Source organism: Lissotriton vulgaris, chromosome 5, assembly GCF_964263255.1.
Source record: "Lissotriton vulgaris chromosome 5, aLisVul1.2, whole genome shotgun sequence".
NCBI classification, from domain to species: Eukaryota; Metazoa; Chordata; class Amphibia; order Caudata; family Salamandridae; genus Lissotriton; species Lissotriton vulgaris.
Genome location: NC_141693.1, coordinates 516,302,617 through 516,323,854, shown reverse-complemented (window position 1 = coordinate 516,323,854; position 21,238 = coordinate 516,302,617). Strand labels below are relative to the sequence as shown.

The 21,238-nt window shown below is 41.9% G+C and overlaps 1 protein-coding gene across 2 annotated transcripts in view; it reads left to right on the top strand.

Moving 5' to 3' along the window:
• STAMBPL1 (STAM binding protein like 1) overlaps positions 1 to 21,238 on the top strand; it is a 305,486-nt gene that overhangs the window by 208,329 nt on the left and 75,919 nt on the right. For both annotated transcript variants that reach the window (XM_086921944.1, XM_086921943.1), the window contains one exon: positions 3,719 to 3,856. In XM_086921944.1, the coding sequence (XP_086778070.1) occupies positions 3,719 to 3,856 (138 nt within the window). The remainder of the gene's footprint in view (positions 1 to 3,718; positions 3,857 to 21,238) is intronic.

The window sequence follows — 21,238 nt, the reverse complement described above, 5'->3', positions numbered from 1 at the left end:
AGTTAAGGAAAGGTTATGGATCATATCTGCTCAAAGATTCTCTCCCATGGGGAAAAGAAGGCTGAGAATAGCACACACAGCATCTGTGCTAGCCAGGAGGGTCTACAAGACCTAGAGTTGTCTCCCAGTCTGATAGGAAGCAATCCTCATGGGAAAGGTGGCAAAAAGAATGTGTCTAACGAATGGCAAAGAGGATGTGTAGGAAGTGTGTTGTCTGATCATCAATCTAATGGATAATATAATTTCCCATTTCCGGGGTGGCACCTCCTGGGTCACCTCATCAGATCAGACCACTCAGTCTATTTGTATAGGATGTTTGTAAAGCAGCGTAAAGAAGACACTATTTTATAGGAAAAAGGAAGAAATCATCACTTAAGCTGTTGAATTATACAATAAGTATTCTTACGAACAATCAGTTTTAAGTGAAGTCACATGAGTGAGTTGGAAAGAAACTTTTCTCATGTCACATGTTCCCATTGTATCAATTTAGTTGCAAATAGTCCTGGTATGTGCATTTTAGGAACTTGTATTCGGAAACACAGTTTCATTCTACACTGCAAATGTATGAGACCTTATGAGAACCGATTCGAGCACGAGAAAGAAAATGCAAGCCTAAGTGAATTCTAGTTCATGAAATACATGATCTAAATTGATGAGAATACATGTTTCATTCTAAAGTTTCTGAAGCTCTATATACTTTGAAATCTATGTCATTTATAAAGCATTTTAATTCCATTGCAATTTGCACATGTACCTATGGCACTATTCTGCATTTCGAAGGTACCAACATATAGAATAATTTCAAAGTATAAGTCAACAAAATCGTTTCTGATAATTCTCATTAGTACATTCTCTGAAAGTTTCAGTGAAATTAGAATTAGCATTTACGTGCAGCACCATTTCTTGTTGTCGGTTGGTGCACACTTTAACATGAGCAAAGAATATTATTATAACAACTCTTCAATAATCCATCATAAAGTTATGTAATTTACATTTAGTTCTATTAATTCTTCACATATATATATATATCATTATCCAAAGAAGACTGGTTAAAAAAACTTCCACATATGTGAGTCATCACTTTCACATTTCTATTTCACATACAAAGGTTACCATGGAATCTTAGTAAGCACAAACCTATGTTATTCAAACGAGCAATTTCCATCTCGTCTAATCTTTTCTGCAGGCTTTTATGATGCAACAACTAAGTTCTTTATGACCTATTTCTCAAGACTCTTCAACGTAAAATGAGTACATAGTATGCATTTTTGTCCTTTTCATTTAAAAGATGTCAACATTTGATTTCATGTGTCAAGTAGGGATTCAGCAGTTTATCTGCTTCATCACTTTTTTCACTTATGTTCTTATTTATAGAGCACTCTGTAAATGCTTGATTATAATTTCTAAATGGAGTTGTTCCAATGTGTAGCACAGGGGTGAACACCATTAGTTTTTAGTATTATTTATGGAATAACATTTTTTAAGAAATTGTAGGTTTCATCTACAATAAATCTGTTTAAACCTAGAAATGAAAACCGTTTTATTTTCTTATTAATCTGTGCATTTGTAGTTTACATTCAATACATTAATATATACCTTCAATAGATCTCCAGTACCATCCCCCATCAGAACATAGTGCAACTGTATACTGCATCCCTGTAAAAAACAAAATGTGTGGTATCTTTTTCCAGTTTTGATCTTCAAGGCATGACCCACTTCCACCACGATACACAATTTGACATATGGTGATGTGAAGGGAGCGGCAATGGCTGCAACTAATATTCTTTGACCGTAATGTAATAGCTACTTGACACTTTCTAGTATCACACACAGACAATGAGAAATAGAAAAGTTGTGACATGTCCATGTGTAAGAAGAAGAATTTAAGTGAAATTACACATATGTGATTTTCCCATGGACAGTTGACTGCACAAGGAAATTTGTTCTGGAGGGCATCCCTCGAGTACAAACTCGTGCAAGACACTGCTTGCACAAAGAACAAATTACGATTTGGTCCATTGCCGAATCGAAATTTGGAATTGCACATACATACCGATATTTGGAAGGGGTGTGTTAAGGGCGTCCCTTCCAAATACAGAATCACACTGAATTACGGTTGCAAAACATTAATTTTAAAGCGACTCCTGAAGGTAGTGGTAACCATTCCATATGGGAAGAGTTCTCCAAGGGACCCCTGCCACTTTGAGAATGTAAAAAAAATGTATATTCTTAAAGAGCAGGCAGTTGAAAAATGAAACGTAAGTTTTTTTTTCTTTCTAAACACAACCTGTTTTCCTTTAAGGAAAATGGGCTCATTAAAAAAAAGAAGTTTGCTTCATTAAAAGCAATCACTGACATGATGGTCTGCTAACCTCAGCAGGCCACCATCTCTTTGATGGCTGCGATTCCTAATGGGTAGCAAATAGCGATTTACCTCATTAATATTCATGAGGTTGGGGAATTTGCGACCCACTAGGAATAGCTAATTAAAAGATGTATGTTTTCATACATCAGGAATTGTGATTTCCTAATTGTGATTTGGTAAGAATCTCAATTAAGAAACTGAATTCTAGATGTTTGTACAGCTATCCCTAAATTGTGTTTAGCACAATGAAAGCAAATCATTTTTAGGCTATTGTGACCAATCCCATTATCATCGCAGGGCATGTAGTAAATATGGTGCTGCACTGGATTTTGTCATATGCGCAATGCAAAGCTGCAGATTTCCGTGCTGAGTTACGTAAATCTTGCTAAATTTACGGCAGACCTATGTCACTGTGTTATGTGGAAAGGTTTCTCCTTCATCTTCTTTAATCTTTTCGAAGTTGAAAGTTGATGAAGTAGGCATTTTGATGCAATTGGAGTATTAGGAAAACTACTTTACTGTGCATCTAAATTGACTTTTCTTCAAATTAAGTGCTACTGTGGTAAATGCTTTCAGTCATTAATCACATTAATGTGTGATATTTGAAACCTCTGTGGTATGAATTTCTGGTTTCTGTCCATGCCTTCGTATTTTTCTTACAAACGTATTGTTCCAAACACACTTCTTGATTCCGCGAATCTGCTGGGAACACTTGCTGTATAAAAGGAAATGCCCTGTCTGACTTATTCCGTATAAAACAGAACTGGATGGAGCAAATCAATAAATATATTTCATGCACTCTTCACATTGGAGCAATATGTGGGAATGCACAAAATGTGCGTAATTTGTTATTGTGTTATTACATAAAATTCTGGAAAATTAAATAAAATATAAAACAGGTATTTAATACTATCTGTTTAAAAAAAAACATTGCCATGTAAAGTTTGGTCGGGGACGCATTTTGAGCTAATAAAAATAGAGCAAAAAAGACAAGTGTCACAAACAACAGCTGCTCGCCTTCTGGTCGTTCCTGTGCTGCTGCGCTAAAATGTATTATGCCACTTGGCGTAATGGTGTAGTTTTCAGGAATTTCGTGTAACCAGTATCATGTGGCAGCCACACATATACACATGACTAGGCTGATATAAAGGACATTTTGTCTGTGCCTAGAAATAAACCCTTTCTAGGTATGGTGTAGCCTGGCATTAACAGAAGAGTACCTTTAGTTGGCACAGCAAACAAAAGCGAGACCTGCCAGTCTGCTGGCAGTTTGTTTAGCTCTTAGTGGTGTTATTAATCATGTGCATTGATGCAAGAACCTAACACATCTGCGTTGTCCTTCTGCTATAACAGAACCACAATGAGTTCACCGTCACCCATGTGATTGTGCCAAAGCAGTCCGCGGGACCAGACTATTGTGACGTGGAGAATGTGGAAGAGTTGTTCAGTGTACAGGATCAGCACAACCTCCTCACCTTGGGCTGGATCCATGTAAGTGGGGTGGGGACAGATGGTACTTGATGCATGCAATTTCAACTTTTCTTTTTTTATGTCGCCTCTACATGTTAAAACAATATACTTGGCAATATAAGCTCAGGAATTGTGCTTGAAATGATGACCAAGTTTTTGTTTACACAACTTTCATTCTCTCACTGGATCCACTCCATGTATTATATGCCCTCACTTGGCAGGTTCTAGCTAACGTGAAAGTAGAATGGACACCTGTTTAATTGATCTTAAGATAGGCCAAGTACTTACTACAAATCATAAACAAAATAATAAACTTCATTGCCTAAATAATAAAAACCATTGCAAAACCTCATGGATACACACAATAACTCATAAAATAAACTGATCAATGTTAGGTTATGTTAATACATTTCTAGAACGTGACTGTTACCCTAAGGTGTCCTGGCGCTGAGCACTGCCTAATGGTTCCCAAGAAGCGAAACAACTATATTGTAAAAAGCCAGGTTTTTAGCCCTCGCCTAAAGGAGAGGAGCTCAGTTTCATTTCGAAGATGGAATAGTAGATTGTTCCATGCTTTTGCGACAGAGGCAGTGCAACTCCTGTCCCCCCCAGCAGGCTTTTTTGAACAAGGGAACCATCGCTATGTTTAGCTGCCTGGGATCGCAAGGTTCTTCTAGGGACATACCACTTCAACTGTTGTTTCAAGTAAATGTAAATGTACAGGAAATTATATAGCGCAAATCACCGAGCGGTTTCTAAGCGCTTGCTTAGGGAACCCGTCCTGGTATTCCCCTGTGAGATAACCCCGGCAGGGTATCCGCAAGGCGAAAGCCAGGCATCCCACCGCGAGGGGCCGTGTGGAGATTAAGCAAGCTATTGCCAGAGTCGCAGAGTGTGAACCCGTGAATAGAGTAGGCACCGGAGCGAGAATTGTCGAGTCCATGGACATTTTAGGACTCAAGACCCCGCCGAGCCGGGAATTGAACCCTGGTCCCGGGCTGACCTCTGCTTCCAGGTCTGCCTCCTCTAACCAGTGAGCCACACTTCACACACAAGTAGTCAGGGCCTACTCCATTTATTGCAGTAAAGACTGTACAGAGGGATTTAAATTGGGCCTGATGTTTCACTGGGAGCCAACGCAGCTGTCTTAATTCCCTCTTGACAGAGACAAACCTAGGCTGCTGACTTTTGGACTTCTTGAGGTTTGCTCACATGTCTCTTTTGGATAGGCAAATAGACACTCTTTCAGTAGTCTAAGCGGGACATAATGAGGGCTGTAACCACTGTCCTCAGGCTGTCACCAGAAAGAAGGAACTTTAATTTCCTGGGGTTTTGAGAAGATAGATGCAAGAAGAGACCACCCAATTTATCTGATCTCCAAAAGTGAGTTTATTGTCCATAATCACCCCCAAGTTCTACACTTTCTCAACTGATTCTGGGAGTGATCCCAGTTCTTTCAGCCACCAATCCGGTGTCCAGATATTCATATTATTACCAAAAATAATGACTTCGGTTTTTCCACATTTAAGTGTCAGGCAGTTGGACTCCATCCATCCTGATATGGCTTTCATCAGTCATGACATTTTATTCCGGTTTCAGATTCATGGCGATGCTGAAGGGACGGAACAATCTGTGTATCATCCGCATATGAGGTCAGTTGGAACCCGAAAGACCTTATAAGGGCTCCCAGTGGAGATATGTAAATATTAAAAAGTGTGGGGCTCAGGGAGGACCCTGATGCACCCCACAGGGAAGGTAGAAGGGTTTGGCCCTAGCCTTGTCCCGTTCCAATGTTTGCACTCTGTCCTTCAGAAAGGACTTCAAGAGATTCCAGCCCTTCCTTGAACTCCATTTCCTGCTAAACTATCCATCAGTACCCTGTGATGGACCTTATTGAAGGCCGCAGAGAGATCAAACATGATCAGAATAGTGACACCTCCTTGATCCAGGGCCTCCCTACCCTCCTCGGTGGATTTGATCAAATCCAACTCAGTGCTATGTTCAGCTCTGAATCCATATTGGTCTGGATCCAGTATATTATTGGTCAGCAAAACCGTCTGAGTTGCAGATTCAAGGCTTTCTCCATCATTTTTGCTGGTAATGGAAGGTGGGAGATAGGTCTATAATTGTTCGGGTACTTGGGGGTCAAGGTTTTGTTTTTAAGCAGAGGCTGAAAGGAAGCCATCTTCCATATTTTATGAAAATGCCCCGACTTAAGAATAGTGTTGAACAAGGGAGTAAGAGCTGCCCCAACATAATCTGGGATTTGTTTGGTCACAGAGGCAGGGCATGGATCCAAAGGTGAGCCAGATTGAATCGACATCAGAAGTTTGATCGAATCTTGTATCTCTAGGGGAGAAAAGCTATCTAGTGTCGGAGTTGTATTAGACACAGAAGACACCAAACCAGCGGAAACTTTGTTGTCGTGAGCCTGATTAAGAGCAAATGATGAGAAAATGGCTTCCACCTTTAACTGAAGAGAGGAAGCGAGATTTTCCCAAAGTTCAGGACTAGTTTCGATTTTGGACGTGTTGGGGGTCGTAAGTTCAACAAGAGTCCGAAATAGTTTCTTGGAGGAGGATTTAGCCAGATTGATTTGTTCAGATGAGAACCTCTTTTTGGTGTCTAAGAGTAGTTTTTATAGAGAGAGAAACTTGTTTTGTAAGCCTCTTTATCTATCTTCTGGTAGCCATCCTCCAAAGTAGCTCTAATTGTTTACAGGCCAGTTTTTGTGTACTCAATTCTTCTGAATACCAGGGGGTAGAAGGATGGACCCGTTTAGGGGTCCATCATTTTACCTGGATGAGTTTATTGCAAGCAGCCTCTAACCATTCATTGTAGGCCGCTGTTGCATCATCAACTCCCTCTGGTAAATTGCGAGCTGTGGCTTTCAGTAGCTTGCCTAGCTCTGTGCTATTAATCCCTTTCCAAACCCTAATAGCTGTCTTATCCTTCAGCTCAAAATTGCTTTGAGGATGCGTTGTCCGCACTAACTCAAATAGGATGGCAGAGTGATCTGTCCAAGGAAGTGGTAACACCTCTGTGCATGTCAAATTGGGATGATTGGAAAAGATCCCATCAAGGGTATGTCCAGCTACATGGGTAGGACCTTCTATCAGCTGCTTGAGGTTCCCATCACTCATCATTTGGCTCAATTTTACAGTGTCGGGGTCTTAACCATCTTCGAGATAAAAATTGAAATCCCCTAAAATGTTGACAAAATTTGAGCATAGGCCATCCTCTAATAGCGTCCCAATGGCCTCCAGGAAGTATTATGGAAAATGACTGCCAACCCTCCACCTCTCCTATTGGGTCTGTCTTGCGTGTGACAGAAAAATCCCGAGGTGGAATTGCTTTGACTAGGTCGGGCCCTGATGCTTTATCCGACCAGGTCTACGTTATGAATGCTAGCTTGATGATCAATAAAAATTTTCCATTGGGGGGTTACATTCCACACTCATATTCTATACAAGGCATTCACACTAGGCCAAAGTATACTTTACAATGGCCTTGTTCTCTATTAAATGTTCTTATTCATAGTTGATCTACTGGTGTGATGGGTAATCATGCATGTCAAATGTTTAAAATGCCAGGGATTGCAGAAGTGACACCATGCACCCTTGGTACCCCCAAGAAGCATTACATTACTGACACCTTCTCCTCTTTGTAGACCTTTATCAGCCTCTGATTTTCATGGTGAAGGGTTAAGAGAAGGACATGCAATGAAAAGTACAGAACGTAAACAGGACTCTTAGAACTGAGGCTACCGGTCATGCACAAGCAAAGTCAGGGAGATTTTGCACTCCGCACAGCCCCACTTTAGTAAATCCACTTTTTATTATGCATTAATGTGTTTTGTACAGCACTGCAAGTCACATTTCCTTTTCTTCCCACTACTTCAGAGCATTACTAAGAGTAGCAAAGGCAGTGCATAGAGAAGCAATGGTGAATTAGAGTCCATTCATTGATGGTACTGATGGTCAATATTCCAATCCCCATGAACCAGAGTTTAACTTGAAAGTGTGCCGTATAGTTCTGTCATCAGCCTGGGTTATGTGTTCCATAGTCAAGACCCTGAACTGCTTGTATACTTAAGTGTTCTTTGTGTACTTACATGAGTAGAATATTATTATTGTTATTAGTTCAATTTTGTGGAGCACTGTAATACCAAGCTAGTGTTTCCTGGCACTAAAAGCATTGAAAGTGGGCCCAAAATAGTAAACGAAGAGAGCCAGACTTCGCCCATAGAAACATCCAAGTTTCCAGGTGTTGCTGAATTGAAGGAGAAATTCAAGTCATAAATAATACAAGGGCAGCATTCCAGTTTGTTGGTGCCAGATACGAAAAAGCATATCAGGTACAAAGGATCCCTGGAACAGACAACCCTCTCTCTCTACCCCTCTCTATCTCTGCACCCCTCTCTCTCTACACCCCTCTCTCTCTACACCCCTCTCTCTACACCCCTCTCTCTACACCCCTCTCTCTACACCCCACTCTCTCTACACCCCCCTCTCTCTACACCCCACTCTCTCTACACCCCACTCTCTCTACACCCCACTCTCTCTAAACCCCTCTATCTCTACACCTCTCTCTCTACCTCTCTCTATCTCTACACCTCCATATATCTATCACCCTCACTCTATCTATCTATCTATCTATCTATCTATCTATCTATCTATCTATCTATCTATCTATCTATCTATCTATCTATCTATCTATCTATCTCCCTCACTCTGTCTATCTACAATCACGTCATTTGTATAGCGCCCTACTCACCCGGGAGGGTCTCAAGGCGCTGGGGGAGGGTAAAGTTACTGCTCGAACAGCCAGGTCTTGAGCTGCTTCCTGAAGGCGAGATGGTCTTGGGTTCGCCGAAGGTGGGTGGGGAGGGAGTTCCACGTCTTGGCTGCCAGGTAGGAGAAGGATCTTCCTCCGGCGGTGGCTCTGCGGATGCGTGGTACAGTGGCGAGTGCATGGCCGGTCGATCGTAGCTGGCGGGTGGGCGTGTAGAAGGTCATGCGGTCGTTGAGGTACTTGGGGCCCAGGTCGTGGAGAGCCTTGTGTGCGTGGGTGAGGAGTCTGAACGTGATTCTCTTGCTGACAGAGAGCAGTGCAGGTCTCTCAGGTGTCCGGTTATGTGGCTGTGTCGGGGGATGTCGAGGATGAGTCGGGCGGAGACGTTTTGGATGCGTTGGAGTCTTTTTTGAAGTTTCGCTGTGGTTCCGGCGTAGAGGGTGTTCCCGTAGTCCAGTCGGCTGGTGACGAGTGCCTGGGTGACGGTCTTCCTGGTTTCCGTGGGGATCCATCTGAAGATCTTGCGGAGCATGCGCAGGGTGTTGTAGCACGAGGATGAGACGGCGTTGACTTGGCTGGCCCTCACTCTATCTATCTATCGCCCTCACTCTATCTATCGCCCTCACTCTATCTATCTATCGCCCTCACTCTATCTACCTATCTATCGCCCTCCCTCCACCTATCTATCGCCCTCACTTTGTCTATCACCCTCACTTTATCTATCTATCGCCCTCACTTTGTCTATCGCCCTCACTCTATCTATCGCCCTCACTCTAAATGTCTATCTATCTTTCGCCCTCACTGTATCCGTCTATCTATTGCACTCACTCGATCGTTATCACTCTATCTGTTACCCTCACTCTATCTATCGCCCTCACTCGATCTATCCATCGCCCTTCCTCACTCGATCTATCGCCCTCCCTCACTCTATCTATCGCCCCCCCTCTATCTATCGCCCTCTCTATCGCATCACCACAGCATCACTCAGCACCACCGCAACATCACTATGCGCTACCACAGCATCACTGAACGCCACAGCATCACTCAGCACCACCACAGCGTCAATCTGTGCAACCATTCAACAACAACTGGTTCAAATATGTTCTCTCAATGTTTCAAGCTTTATTAGAAATGTCACAAAAAGATGTTAATATTTCACTTCTGTTCTTGGATTTTCGTCACAATAAAATACACTGAACATAATCTTCACAAAAGTTTAAGCTATTACCATTATCAATTACAATAACTTTTATTTAAGTATTAATTATAAAAAAAGAAGCCATTATTTGTAATATCAATACATCTAAGTCACGTAAATACAACACATATTGCATTACAAATGCTATAGGTGTCACATTTGCGAAAGTTAAAACTATTGGCATTGTAAATGACAAAGCTATTAATTTAGCTATTTTCAAAACCAACACATAAATACAAAATTTGTCATTTACAATACCAATAGCTCAAACTTTCCTAATGCGAGACCTATTGCATTGCTAATGTTTATTTCTATTGTTCTGTTGTGTGGTTTTGAGTGGTATCAGGATGTCAAAAACTTTGTGTAGCCACTCCTATAGATTTTTAACAGAATTTATTGTTTCTAGTTTGTACTGGATGTTAGTTGTGTTTCTAAGTGTTCAAAATTGAGTTTGTTCCACGGCTTATAGGTGGATGGATGTAAGGTAGTTTTAGGTGAGTCGCTTATTGTTGTTTTATGTTGGAAAGCAAGCAAGTGGTGGTCTGACCATGTGACTGGAGTTATAGTTTGAAAGGTAACTAGTTCAGTATTAGCAAAAATTACATCTAGGATATATCCAGCTATGTGTGTGGGTTTGTGGACAATCTGATGCAGGTTCAGTGCGTCTCGGCCAGTGATTTTTTTGGGATGGGTCATATTGGGTTTCTCAAACAAAATGTTGAGGTTACCCAGAACGCATAGGTTGGAATGTTTTGTTATCGGGTTTGAAACTGTGTCTAGAAGTGCGTCTGGGAATGTCGCCTTGCTAGGTGGAGGTCTGTAAAGGAGCAGGAAGTTAAAGGAGGAAGACGGTGCAGCAATGCATCTTGTTAGAAGAGCCTCAAAATTCTTTATGGAGATGTTGTCAACTTTCCTGATATGTAATGTTTGCCTAAACACAACAGCTAGACCACCTCTTTTTTTGCCTATACGATTTTGGGTGATCGTGTGATAGTCTAAGGGAACGGCTTCATGCAGGACTGGAGCCATATCATCTCCCAATCATGATTCAGTTATGAATCGTATGTCTGGAATTGCATCTGTGAGAAGGTCATAAATGTGATATTTGTTTTTAGAGAGGGATCGAGCGTTTATTAGTAGACAGTTTAGAGAATGGCCTTTGGTGATAGTGAGACTGTTTTGTAGAAGAGTGATCAGTATTGTGTGGGTTTGTAGCAAGTGTGTTTTTAGTGCTGGCATTAGCTGTATTAGGATAGCTAAGGCATTTTGATGGGTGTGTGTGTGTGTGTTTGTGGTGGCGATGGTGTTTGAGAGTGAGTTGGTGTGCTGTGTTGTTTTCGTGGTGTAACATTGTTGTGTAGTAGACATGGGGAAGCGAAGTTGTGAGGTGTGGCACGTTGCTTATATTGTTTGCATGTGTTTAAGGTAGAAGGTGTACGAGTCAAGGGTGGTGGTGCAGCATGTCGGTCATGTAGTAAGGTTCTAAATTGTCAAATGGATGAGAGGCGGTAAGACAACAGTTGCTGTATCTGTGTTAGGTGTGGTGAAAGAGAGAAAGCTTGGCATTGGAGTCTTCCTTTGTGTGGTTTGAAAGGTGTGTATGTTTGTATTTTGTGATGGTAAGTATTATGAGGTGTTGCACTTTGATTATCTTGTTGTGCTGGTGTGCGTGATATGTTTTGTTTTGAGTAGTAGTGAAAAGGGGTGCTGGTGTATTTGTCTCATACAATGGATTTGGTTGTATAGTATTGTTTGTGAGAGGAGGTTTTAAGGTAGAGGGGGTGGGGATGTGTTTATGAGTAGAGTTTATGTTGTGTGTAGGAGGGAATGAAGTAGAGGTAAGAGTCTTTGTCTTAGATTGGTTTGTTGCAAGAGTCAAAAAGTATGGTGGTGTGCAGTGTATGTGTCGTGCGTTAGTGTTCTGGTAAAAGGAAGAGGAGGGTGTTGGTTGGACAAATGATGGAAGGCTGATTATATGTTTGTTAGTTATAAAAGGTGGTCTGTTAGGAGTAAGTAGAGCAGGGAGCGTGTGTCTGGATGGGATGTAGGTATGTATGGTGTTGAATGGCGTGTTCGTGATGAGTGGATTGATTAGTGGCATAGGATAGAGTTGTGTACTGTTTGTAGGTAATGGTGGGTATGTGTGGTAGTTGGGATAGAAGGGTGTAGATGTGATTTGGCTGGTTTTGTTGTCTATGCTGGTACATTGGTTTGTGCATAGGGTTGTGTGTGGTGTACATTTGGTGCAAGTGTGTTAATATGTTGGTGGATAGTGTGGTGTGGGTATTACTGAATGGGAACATGGGCAACATTTCTGTCCCTGGTCCTGACCAGTCTCGAACAGGCTAAAACAGGCAACTGCCCTTGTCCTCTCCGGCCAGGCTGAGAAGCCCTAACCCAGGCATTTTGTAGCCCTAGTAATTAGGTGACCCCTTCAGGCAATGGGAACCCTAGCCCTAACACTATCCAGTCACAACACTACCCCCAAAATCTGGAACCAGTAGTAGGCCAGGAACCAGTAGTAGACCAGGACCTTACAGCCAATCTTAGCCCTAGTCCAAGCAACCAATCCGTTGAAAAAAATCCTGATCTCTACGTCCAGTAGAGGCCCTAGTCCTACCAGTAGTCCCAACCCAAGTCCAAGCAGCCATTGGCACAGGAAGCCCTAGTCCACACTTCCAATAGAAAGCCTAGCCATACTCTTAATCCCACACCTAGTTCAGCAACCAATAACACCAGAACCCCTAATCGCTACTTCCAATTAAAGGTCTAAACCTTGCCCTAGTCCCACCCTAGTCCCAACAACCAATAACATAGGAAGCCCTCGTCCCTACTTCCAATAGACATCCTGACCCTAGCCATAGTCCCAACCCTATGTTGAATCACAGACCCAGAAACCAATCAGAACCCTCAAATACCCAACCAATGTGGACACTAACCCTAATCCAACAGAAACACCAGATACAACCACCAATCAGTGTACACATGTACCAAACAATAGCAGACTATATAAGGTCCCAGCTACCTCAGACTAGGTTTGCTGGTCAGGGAGTTGGAAGCTGATTCTCTATTCAGGAATATTCTAGGAGAAAGACCAGCTCAATCCACACTTTGGACTTCTGCAGGTATGTAACAAACTCTTTCTCTAACAGTACTGTTTGAATAAAACCTTACTCCATCTCCTGGCCAAACAACGAAGTGCACGGCCCCTATTAAATACAGCTTAAACAGCACACAGCAGATTACTGCTGTCTCAGCGCACCCTCTGATGTACAAGATCCCTGTTGCCGGGGGGGTCTGGTTTCACTGACTTGTTAACACAAAATGGTGGCTGGGGGTGCACTGCTTAACATAAAGGTCTTAGTGCAGAGCAAAGGAGAAATTTGGAGGAAAAAACTGGTGGGCAATGGGAATGAGAGGGAAAAACTGCAGAGTTTGGACTGCCTCAAATTGTAAAGCGCTTCGATATCCTTCGGGATCAAGTTTGCGCTATATAAAACGTTATAAATAAATGCAAAAATAAAACAAATAAGGTCATGCAGATGTTGAGACATATGGACTGGAGTAGATTTAGTATTAATCTAGAATGACTTTTTAGATAACTTGAATTTCAGCAAGCAAGGTTTCAGAAATGGCCATATAAACTGTCTTTCCATAATCTAATCTAGACATTATGAGATCATGAATAACTGTTTTATGTACATTACTCAGGAGGTACTTAAAGATCCCACTCAGCATTTTTAGAATAGAAAAACAGGTAGCTGTTATCTTGCAAACATGTTGGGACATGGAGACCTCCTGATCCAAAATGATGCTGAGGTTCTTCAAAGCAAGTGCGAATGAGGAACGAGCCCCAAATTCTGATGGCTTATAGTCATTGGGCCAACATATACATAGACCATAAGGTCATGCTTGCTTTTAATGGGGTGTAGATCTGTGTAGTAATCTTTGGCTGTTGCCCCAGTACTCCATATGGACACTGCAGAGTACTTTAAACGTGATCCTATTGTTCACTGGGAGCCAATGAAGTGCTTTACAGGCTGCCTTAATTTGGCAGTACTTCTTCAGATTCAGGATGAGTCTGGCAGCCTGACTTTGGTGAATTTGCATCCTGATACTGACAATTTTTGGAAGCGTATTGTACACCATGCTGCAATATTCAAATCCTACTATCTCTCTTTATTATACAGTTAATAAAAACCGTAATGTACAAACAGAACAATGCATGTTAAATTAAAATGTTAAAATATATAAAAACATGATCAGGTTCTTAGTGCTGGGTGTTTATGCAGTGCAGTTAAAATAGTATTGACAAACTTCCCAACTCTTGCTAACGCCTGGGCTGAATTGTTGCTAAAACACAAAGTCGATGCTTCGCTGCAGTGTCTCAGTGATTGTTCCCGGAAGACGGGGATCAGTAGGCGACGTCGATCGGAGGCAAAGAATGGGCAACAGCAAAGCAGGTGGAGCCAGGACTCATGTTTATAGTTACAAAACCTGCAAGTGGGCTGCTCATTCCACCGGGCCCACTGGGGGTTAAAGTCAAAGATCGGTAGGGCTAGCAGCCTCATGTGTAGTATTTTGTTACGAGTCTGGGGGTTGAGGGAGTAGTTGAAGTATGTTTGAGGTTTTCCCTTGATATATGATTCGTTCAAGGCAGTAAAAAGTTCGTTTTTAGATAACCCGGCAACGTCGGTCTGAAATGAGACTGAGATGATTTGTTTTGTTATTGTTTTTTTCCATGTTAGCAGAGGAATGGTTGGGTTAATGAGAGAGGTTGGTTCAATCTTTAGTGTAGAGATAGCAAGATGCAGCTGTTTGTGCCAAGGGGAATGTTCGTCTTTAAACACAGCTTGTAGTTGTTCTTTCAAGGATTGTCCTGGTGCTCGTAAGGTGTGTATATAGTATTTGATTAGGTCGCCCAGGCAATGGAGGTTTGCACTGGTCAGGCCCAGCTCGAGTCTCATCCTCGACCTCCTCACGTGCTGCGGGACGGAGAAGATTTTCTTATAAGCTTTTATTTGTAGGTTTCCCAGAAATACGTCCATTTTCCCGGGAAAGGCCAAGTGGCCATAGGTCACTGCAGGTAATAGTTTGGCATGCAGCACCCTTAGGATTGGTTCGGCTGAGGGACTGTGCAGGTGACGATTCAGGCGCCTAAGGCTATGAATGATCCTCATGCCCTTGGACCTTAAGTGTCCGAGGTGTACTGCTTGATTTGCCCTGGCGTTGAACCAAACTCCTAGGTAGTTGTAGCTGGTGCAAGTCGTTATTTGTGATCCCCCTGCTCTCCAAGTGAGATTTTTCTTTTTGTAGCTCCCAAAGATCAAAATTTTGGTTTTTGATTCATTCATCACAAGATGGTTCTTTGTGTTATATTTATTGAGAGCGGTGAGCGATCTTTGCAATCCTGTTTTCGTATGGTCCATGATGATGATGTCGTCGGCGTATTGCATTGTCTGTAGGTGATCCTACTATCACAAAGGTTATTAATAACGCCAACTAGGTTGATAAGTAGTTCACAGTGTATACTGAAGAGCTCTCCTTTTTTTGGGGGGGTTGTTGCCTTGCTGATTCTATTTGCTTTGTGGTCCTTTTTGACCCTTAACAGCTGTATGATCGCTTCTTTCATGTTTCTTTCACTAGGCCTTATCATTGATCGAACATTGCTTAATGCCAGTGCCAGTGGTTAAGGTTGTTTATTTCAGCTTAGCCTGCTCTCCAGTGAACCACTTGTTTGGTAATTTCATTTATTGATTTTGTGGGTGAAATATTATGTTAAGGTTTTTGGGGGTGGGTTAATATTTATTATTTTAAAGGTCTTTGAGCATGACTTCAGATATACATACCATAGTTCTAACAGCTAAAGATGTGAGCATTTATTTTACTGGAGTGATAATCTGAAACTGCTGCAAGTATGATATCAATACCAATACCAAAACTATTGCTGCTGCCCCTTCTGCTGCTAATAATATTAGTAATGTGAATAAACAAATGTTTATTCTGAGTATTTGGCTTACAAGTATAAATATGGAACACCAGAGATCACTGGGAGCAAGTTGAAAATTAATGACCCCTTTGTCACCCTCAGGGAAATCAAGGCCACTCACTCTCTCAAAGGTAGAGATACCACTCGATTCCTATGACTTTATTATTGGACCAGTCCCTCAGTACTCTTTCAGGATATAAGGGTGAGATTAACATAGACTAAGTGTATCTGCATTTTCTGTATAAGGGTGCCACAATAGTTTCTTTGTACATTCACTCTTGTGGAGGGCTGTAGGAACATCCAAGCTGTTCGTTTTATGGTTATAAGGGAAAACAATGCCATTTGTTAATAGAGAATTTTACCTTTGACTTTATACCAACACCAGACAGAGGGTGACATGCCACTCCACCCCGCTTTCAATTTCATCATGAGTGAGTCTTGGTGTATAAGGAAGCATGCACCTTAGTGGAAACTGTGAATGTTGTGAAAACTTTGACCAACCTGAATGTTGTTGCACACCTCAGTTTCTACATTTTACCCCACATGGCCTTAATTTTCAGTTTTCAGTCCAAGTGAGATTGCACAGTTTAGAGATGTTGCTTGATATTTTTCTCGAGTAACTTACATAGGCTGTGAATGACAATTGGAAACTATTGTGTATTAGAGAAAAAGTGCAACACCTTCTGAATAGAGAGGTAGCGGGATGTGTTTGCTGCCAACTTGAGGGCTACTCTAAATATATAGGGAGTAGAGGAAGGGTTTAAATATTATATAGAGATATTATTCAAAATGGTGCCATTGTACATTACTCTCTGAGCCAACTGGTAGCAGCAAAAAGTTTTATATTTTCAGCATTGTTGAAAATTGGGTTAATGGTTGAGGGGGTGGAATCCTACTGAAGAAGCAACCACAATCTCTGTCAGGGTGAAACACAAGCAAACCCCAAATTAACATCTACTTAACATGCTTGTAGCTTAGCACAAAAGCAGCCAGGCTTATCACAAGAAAAATCCCCCACAATCTAAGACAATAGAGGAAAATGTAATAAGTTATATGAGACCAAATCGATAAAAAACCAATCAGTAGAACGGGGATATGCAATTTCAGAGATTTAGGTAAAGCATAGTGCCTAAAAGAACAAAGCACCAGTCGTGATTATCTAGTCGTGCGAGATCAGGAAAAAGTCACAACTTCAGGCTGACTGCGATGGCGTGGGAGACGGACACAGGACTAGGTTAATCCAGCTGAAAGAGTTACCTTTAAAAGTCCAGTGTAAAGAATTTTGTTTCTGATGGAGGGGCCCGCAAGGAGCAGGCAGAGCATCGCGGATGGTCATCAATGTAGTGTGAGAAACAGGTTAAGCATCATCGATGTTCATCTTTGTAGCGTGCAGATCCAGTCAGGCGTCGTTGACAGTTGTTACTGAAGCTTTGCTTTGGGGATTACAACAGGCTGTCGAAACAGTAGCGCAAGTGCAGCTCTTGCATTTCCTGTGGGGTTGGCGGTGGCTCTGTCATGAAGAGTAGCACTCATCAGAACTTTGCCTTGCCGTGCGGCAAGATCTTGGCACAAAAGGCTCAGTTGAAGTCACGAAGAGCCTAATACTTCAGAATTTCTCCTTTTCTTTGTGGTGCAGCTCCACTGACGCCACACCAAGGGTCCAGGACCTGAGAAGCTCCTCTTGGGTTTCAAGAACTCCAACTGGCAGAGGCCAGCAAGGCTAAGGCTGGTCCAGTTGCAATTCCAGGCAGCAAGTCAGCTGGTCAGATGCAGGAACCCTCAGAACAAGAGGTCAGTCAGCTGAACCCTTAGATTCACTTCAGCCTGGGATGAATGGTGCAGGTCCTCTCTTTCTTCTCAGCAAGCAGGGCAGCAGAGTAATACGACAGCTGGGAAGCAGTCCTTCTGGCAGCAACACAGCACAGCAATATTTCTTCTGTAGCATCCACAGGTCCAGATGTCTACTGAAGAGTTGGGTTTCAGTGTTCATTATTTATACCTGGTGCCCACTTTGAAGTAGGAGATGTTAATAGAGGCTTTCACCCCGAGCGAGGTGCTAAGAGTTTCCTACCTCCCTGCCCTGGCTGCAGCATGTCTGGGAACACAATAGCCTAGTGTCAAAACCATGTGTGAGTGTGGTGGGTAAAGCCTTTGTGATGTGCAAGTGTGGTAGGTTACCGCTCCTTCTCCTCATTAGAGTCAGAGGTGGCTCATCCTGCCAACACGAATTCCCCTTTGTCTCACTGTCTGGGAACAATATGCAAAGACCAACTGCCAGCTACACTTAGTCATGGGACCCAGCATAGACGCTGCAGGTACCAAATGGTTGGGACAAGAAAATGCCAACTTTCTAAAAGTAGAAAGATAAACGCAGCAAATATGCACTCCAGGTACTAATTCAAACAATCTGAATCAGATATACACATTTAGAAAAACTTCTGAAAAATCACATGTGCACCAGGTGAGGGGTTCTGCAAGCCACCTGATTCAATTCAATTCAATTTCAATTCAATTTCAAAGCTTTTATTCGATTTGTAAACAAATCATACAAGCAAACATGAAATCAATCCATTACATAAAGAAAAACCATTATAAAATACAGGGTTTATACAGGGGAATCCAGGATAATTCATGTAAGGGTAGGACACATACGGACCAGCGTTTACATTGGATCATGATTAAAACAAAGTTAAAATCGTACAGACAGGAATGAGTAAATTGGCACAAAATGTTTATCCTGGCAGCTGTACGTTGAACAATAAACCCCCACCCATAGTGGGACATGAAAGTTTTAAATTTTTAAAAATTTGTTAAAACAAGCAGAGAGGTATAGAAATATAGCAGCACTAGATATATCCTGGCAGCTGTTTGTTAAAAATATAAAAGGGTCAAGGAAAAGAAAAGAAGAACATGTACAGACAGGGTTAAAGATTAGTTGAGCACTACTAAAGACAATGCTCCCCCTGGCAGCTGTACGTTTTGAGAAGTACAGACAGGAATATAGAGATCATGACAATACAATACTTTTCCTGGCAGCTGTACATTTCAAAATATAAATGGCAACAAAAAAACATATGTCCACATTTTCTAAAGCTGACAGTAGCACAAGGGCATTCTTAAAAGACCGTATTTTGTATTTAATAAATATAGGTTTTAAATACTTAGTTCTTAGAAAATGATAAAATTTACAAAAAAGTAAGAAATGGCAGCAACTCTGGCGTGAAACGTTGTCACAAGGGCAGGGGGTTTCAGATTTCTGTTTCTGTACTGGGAACGCAACAAGATGGTGTGCAATGCCCAACCTAACGCGAGTTAAAACATATTGATGAGATGGGCGGCTGACATGTAAAAGATATGCTTGGAACCCCGGTGGCAAGTTAAGTTCTCTGTAGAACTTTACGGTAGTTAGCTTGCCATATACCTCTTCTCGCCCTTTCTTTTTATACAGCAAGAACATTTGTTTAATCTCTTTTTTGGGTATTTCTACTGCAAGTTCGGGGTCAGTGAGAACATCAATATCAAACAGAGTCTTAAACCAGAAACTAATATATTTCAGCCAAAGAATACGAAAAGAAAAGTCCAGGCCTATACAGTCAAGAATAATTTCTTGAGTGAATCGAGTTTCAGGCTTAGCCCAAATAGATCGCCACAATAAGAGTGGACGAACGGCTGCTAAGTCCGAAATAAACTCGACCCCAACCTCGTCATGAATTAATTGAATGGAGGCGGAGTGGGGAACACATAGCACTTTTCTTAGAAACTTATTCTCCTCTTTTTGGAGGGAGGTGCCATCTGTGTGACCCCACACTCCAGCCCCATACAATGCCGAGGGAACACAGCGAATATTGTAAATATTAATCATGTCACGAATGCTTCTTGAGCCGAGCTTGGATGAGAAACGAAAAACACTGCTGGTACAACGAGTCATTTTCGACCTAGCATTTTCAAGCTCTGATTTCCAAGACCCATCGTTAGCATAAGTGATTCCTAGATAACAAAAGGTCTTAACTTGTGACATTTTGGCGCTGTCGAGATAGAAGTTAGACTTTAGTTTATTGGCTGACTCACCGCACAACATGACATAGGTCTTAGATTTGTTTACACAAAGTCTCCTGTTTTGTATGAACAGCATAAAACCATCAATGAGACGTTGTAAGCCCATCTGAGTGCGTGATAAAAGTACTGCGTCGTCCGCATAAAGTAAGATTGAGACAGGATTGCCTCCAATCTGCGGGGCATCTGCTGGTATGGTTGCCAAAGTGCGATCAACACAGTTAATAAAAAGAGAAAATAAAAGAGGAGCTAGTACGCATCCTTGACGGATGCCCCTGGATACCTTGAAGAAAGGTGTGCATTCGCCATGGCTGCCATAACGGACTTTACAAGAGAGTTTCTGGTAAAGCCTAGCCAGGAAATGTACTATTTCTTTAGGTGCTCCTAACTCCAGTAAAACCTGCCAAAGGATGCCATGGTCAACTAAATCAAATGCGCTGCTCAAATCAGCAAAACATAAAAATAAATTACCCTTTTTGGCTACTGTGTATTTGTTAATTAAAAGATCCAAGTTCACGCATTGCTCCAGAGTGCCCATCCCCTTCCTGAAGCCGTATTGCACTTTAGTTAAAATACTCATATCTTCTGCCCAAGTTTCCAGTCTAATGAGCAGAATTCTGCTCATAACCTTTACTGAGGCATCCAATAGAGAAATTGGCCGATAGTTAGAGGCCTCGGATTTACTGCCTTTTTTGAATAAGGGCACGATCACCGATTGACCCCAAGAGGGAGGGAAATCGCCTACAGCTGCACAGTTAAATGTCCTAACCAAAATGGGGGCCCACAGGTTAGGTTCTGACTTTAATAAATCTATGGGCACCCCATCAGGTCCCGGGGCCTTCCCACCCTTGCTATTGGCAAGGCCTTCCAGTCCTTCCTGTAGCGTAATATCCAAAGGTAGAGGTGACCACAATGGCAAATCAACCGGGGGTTGGGTCAAAGATTCCTTTTCTGGGTTAAAAATATTAGTAAAATGAGAGACCCAGTCCTCGCACGCAACATAAGAAGTAATTTCTGGGACACCTTCCGAATTTAAGAATGGGCTGTTGACTATTTCCCAGTAAAGTTTACTGTTTTTTGTCTCAACAGCTTCATTCAGTTTATCCCAAGCTTCTCTCTGTAGTACCTTTTTCCTGTTAGAGATAGCCAGTTTGTAGTTAACCCTTGCTTCTTTGATGCTAGTACCGTCTCGGGGTTTGAGCCCTAAAACTCGTTTTAATTCCCGTAAAGTTGTAGTACAGGGCTTATCAAACCATCCCAGTTTTATCGTTTTATTAGCTGAGGGTTTTTTAGTAAAGATACCCTCAATGATGGTATTGATGTTAATAAACTGGGATATCAAAAGTTCGTGGTTAACAACTTCTTTAAG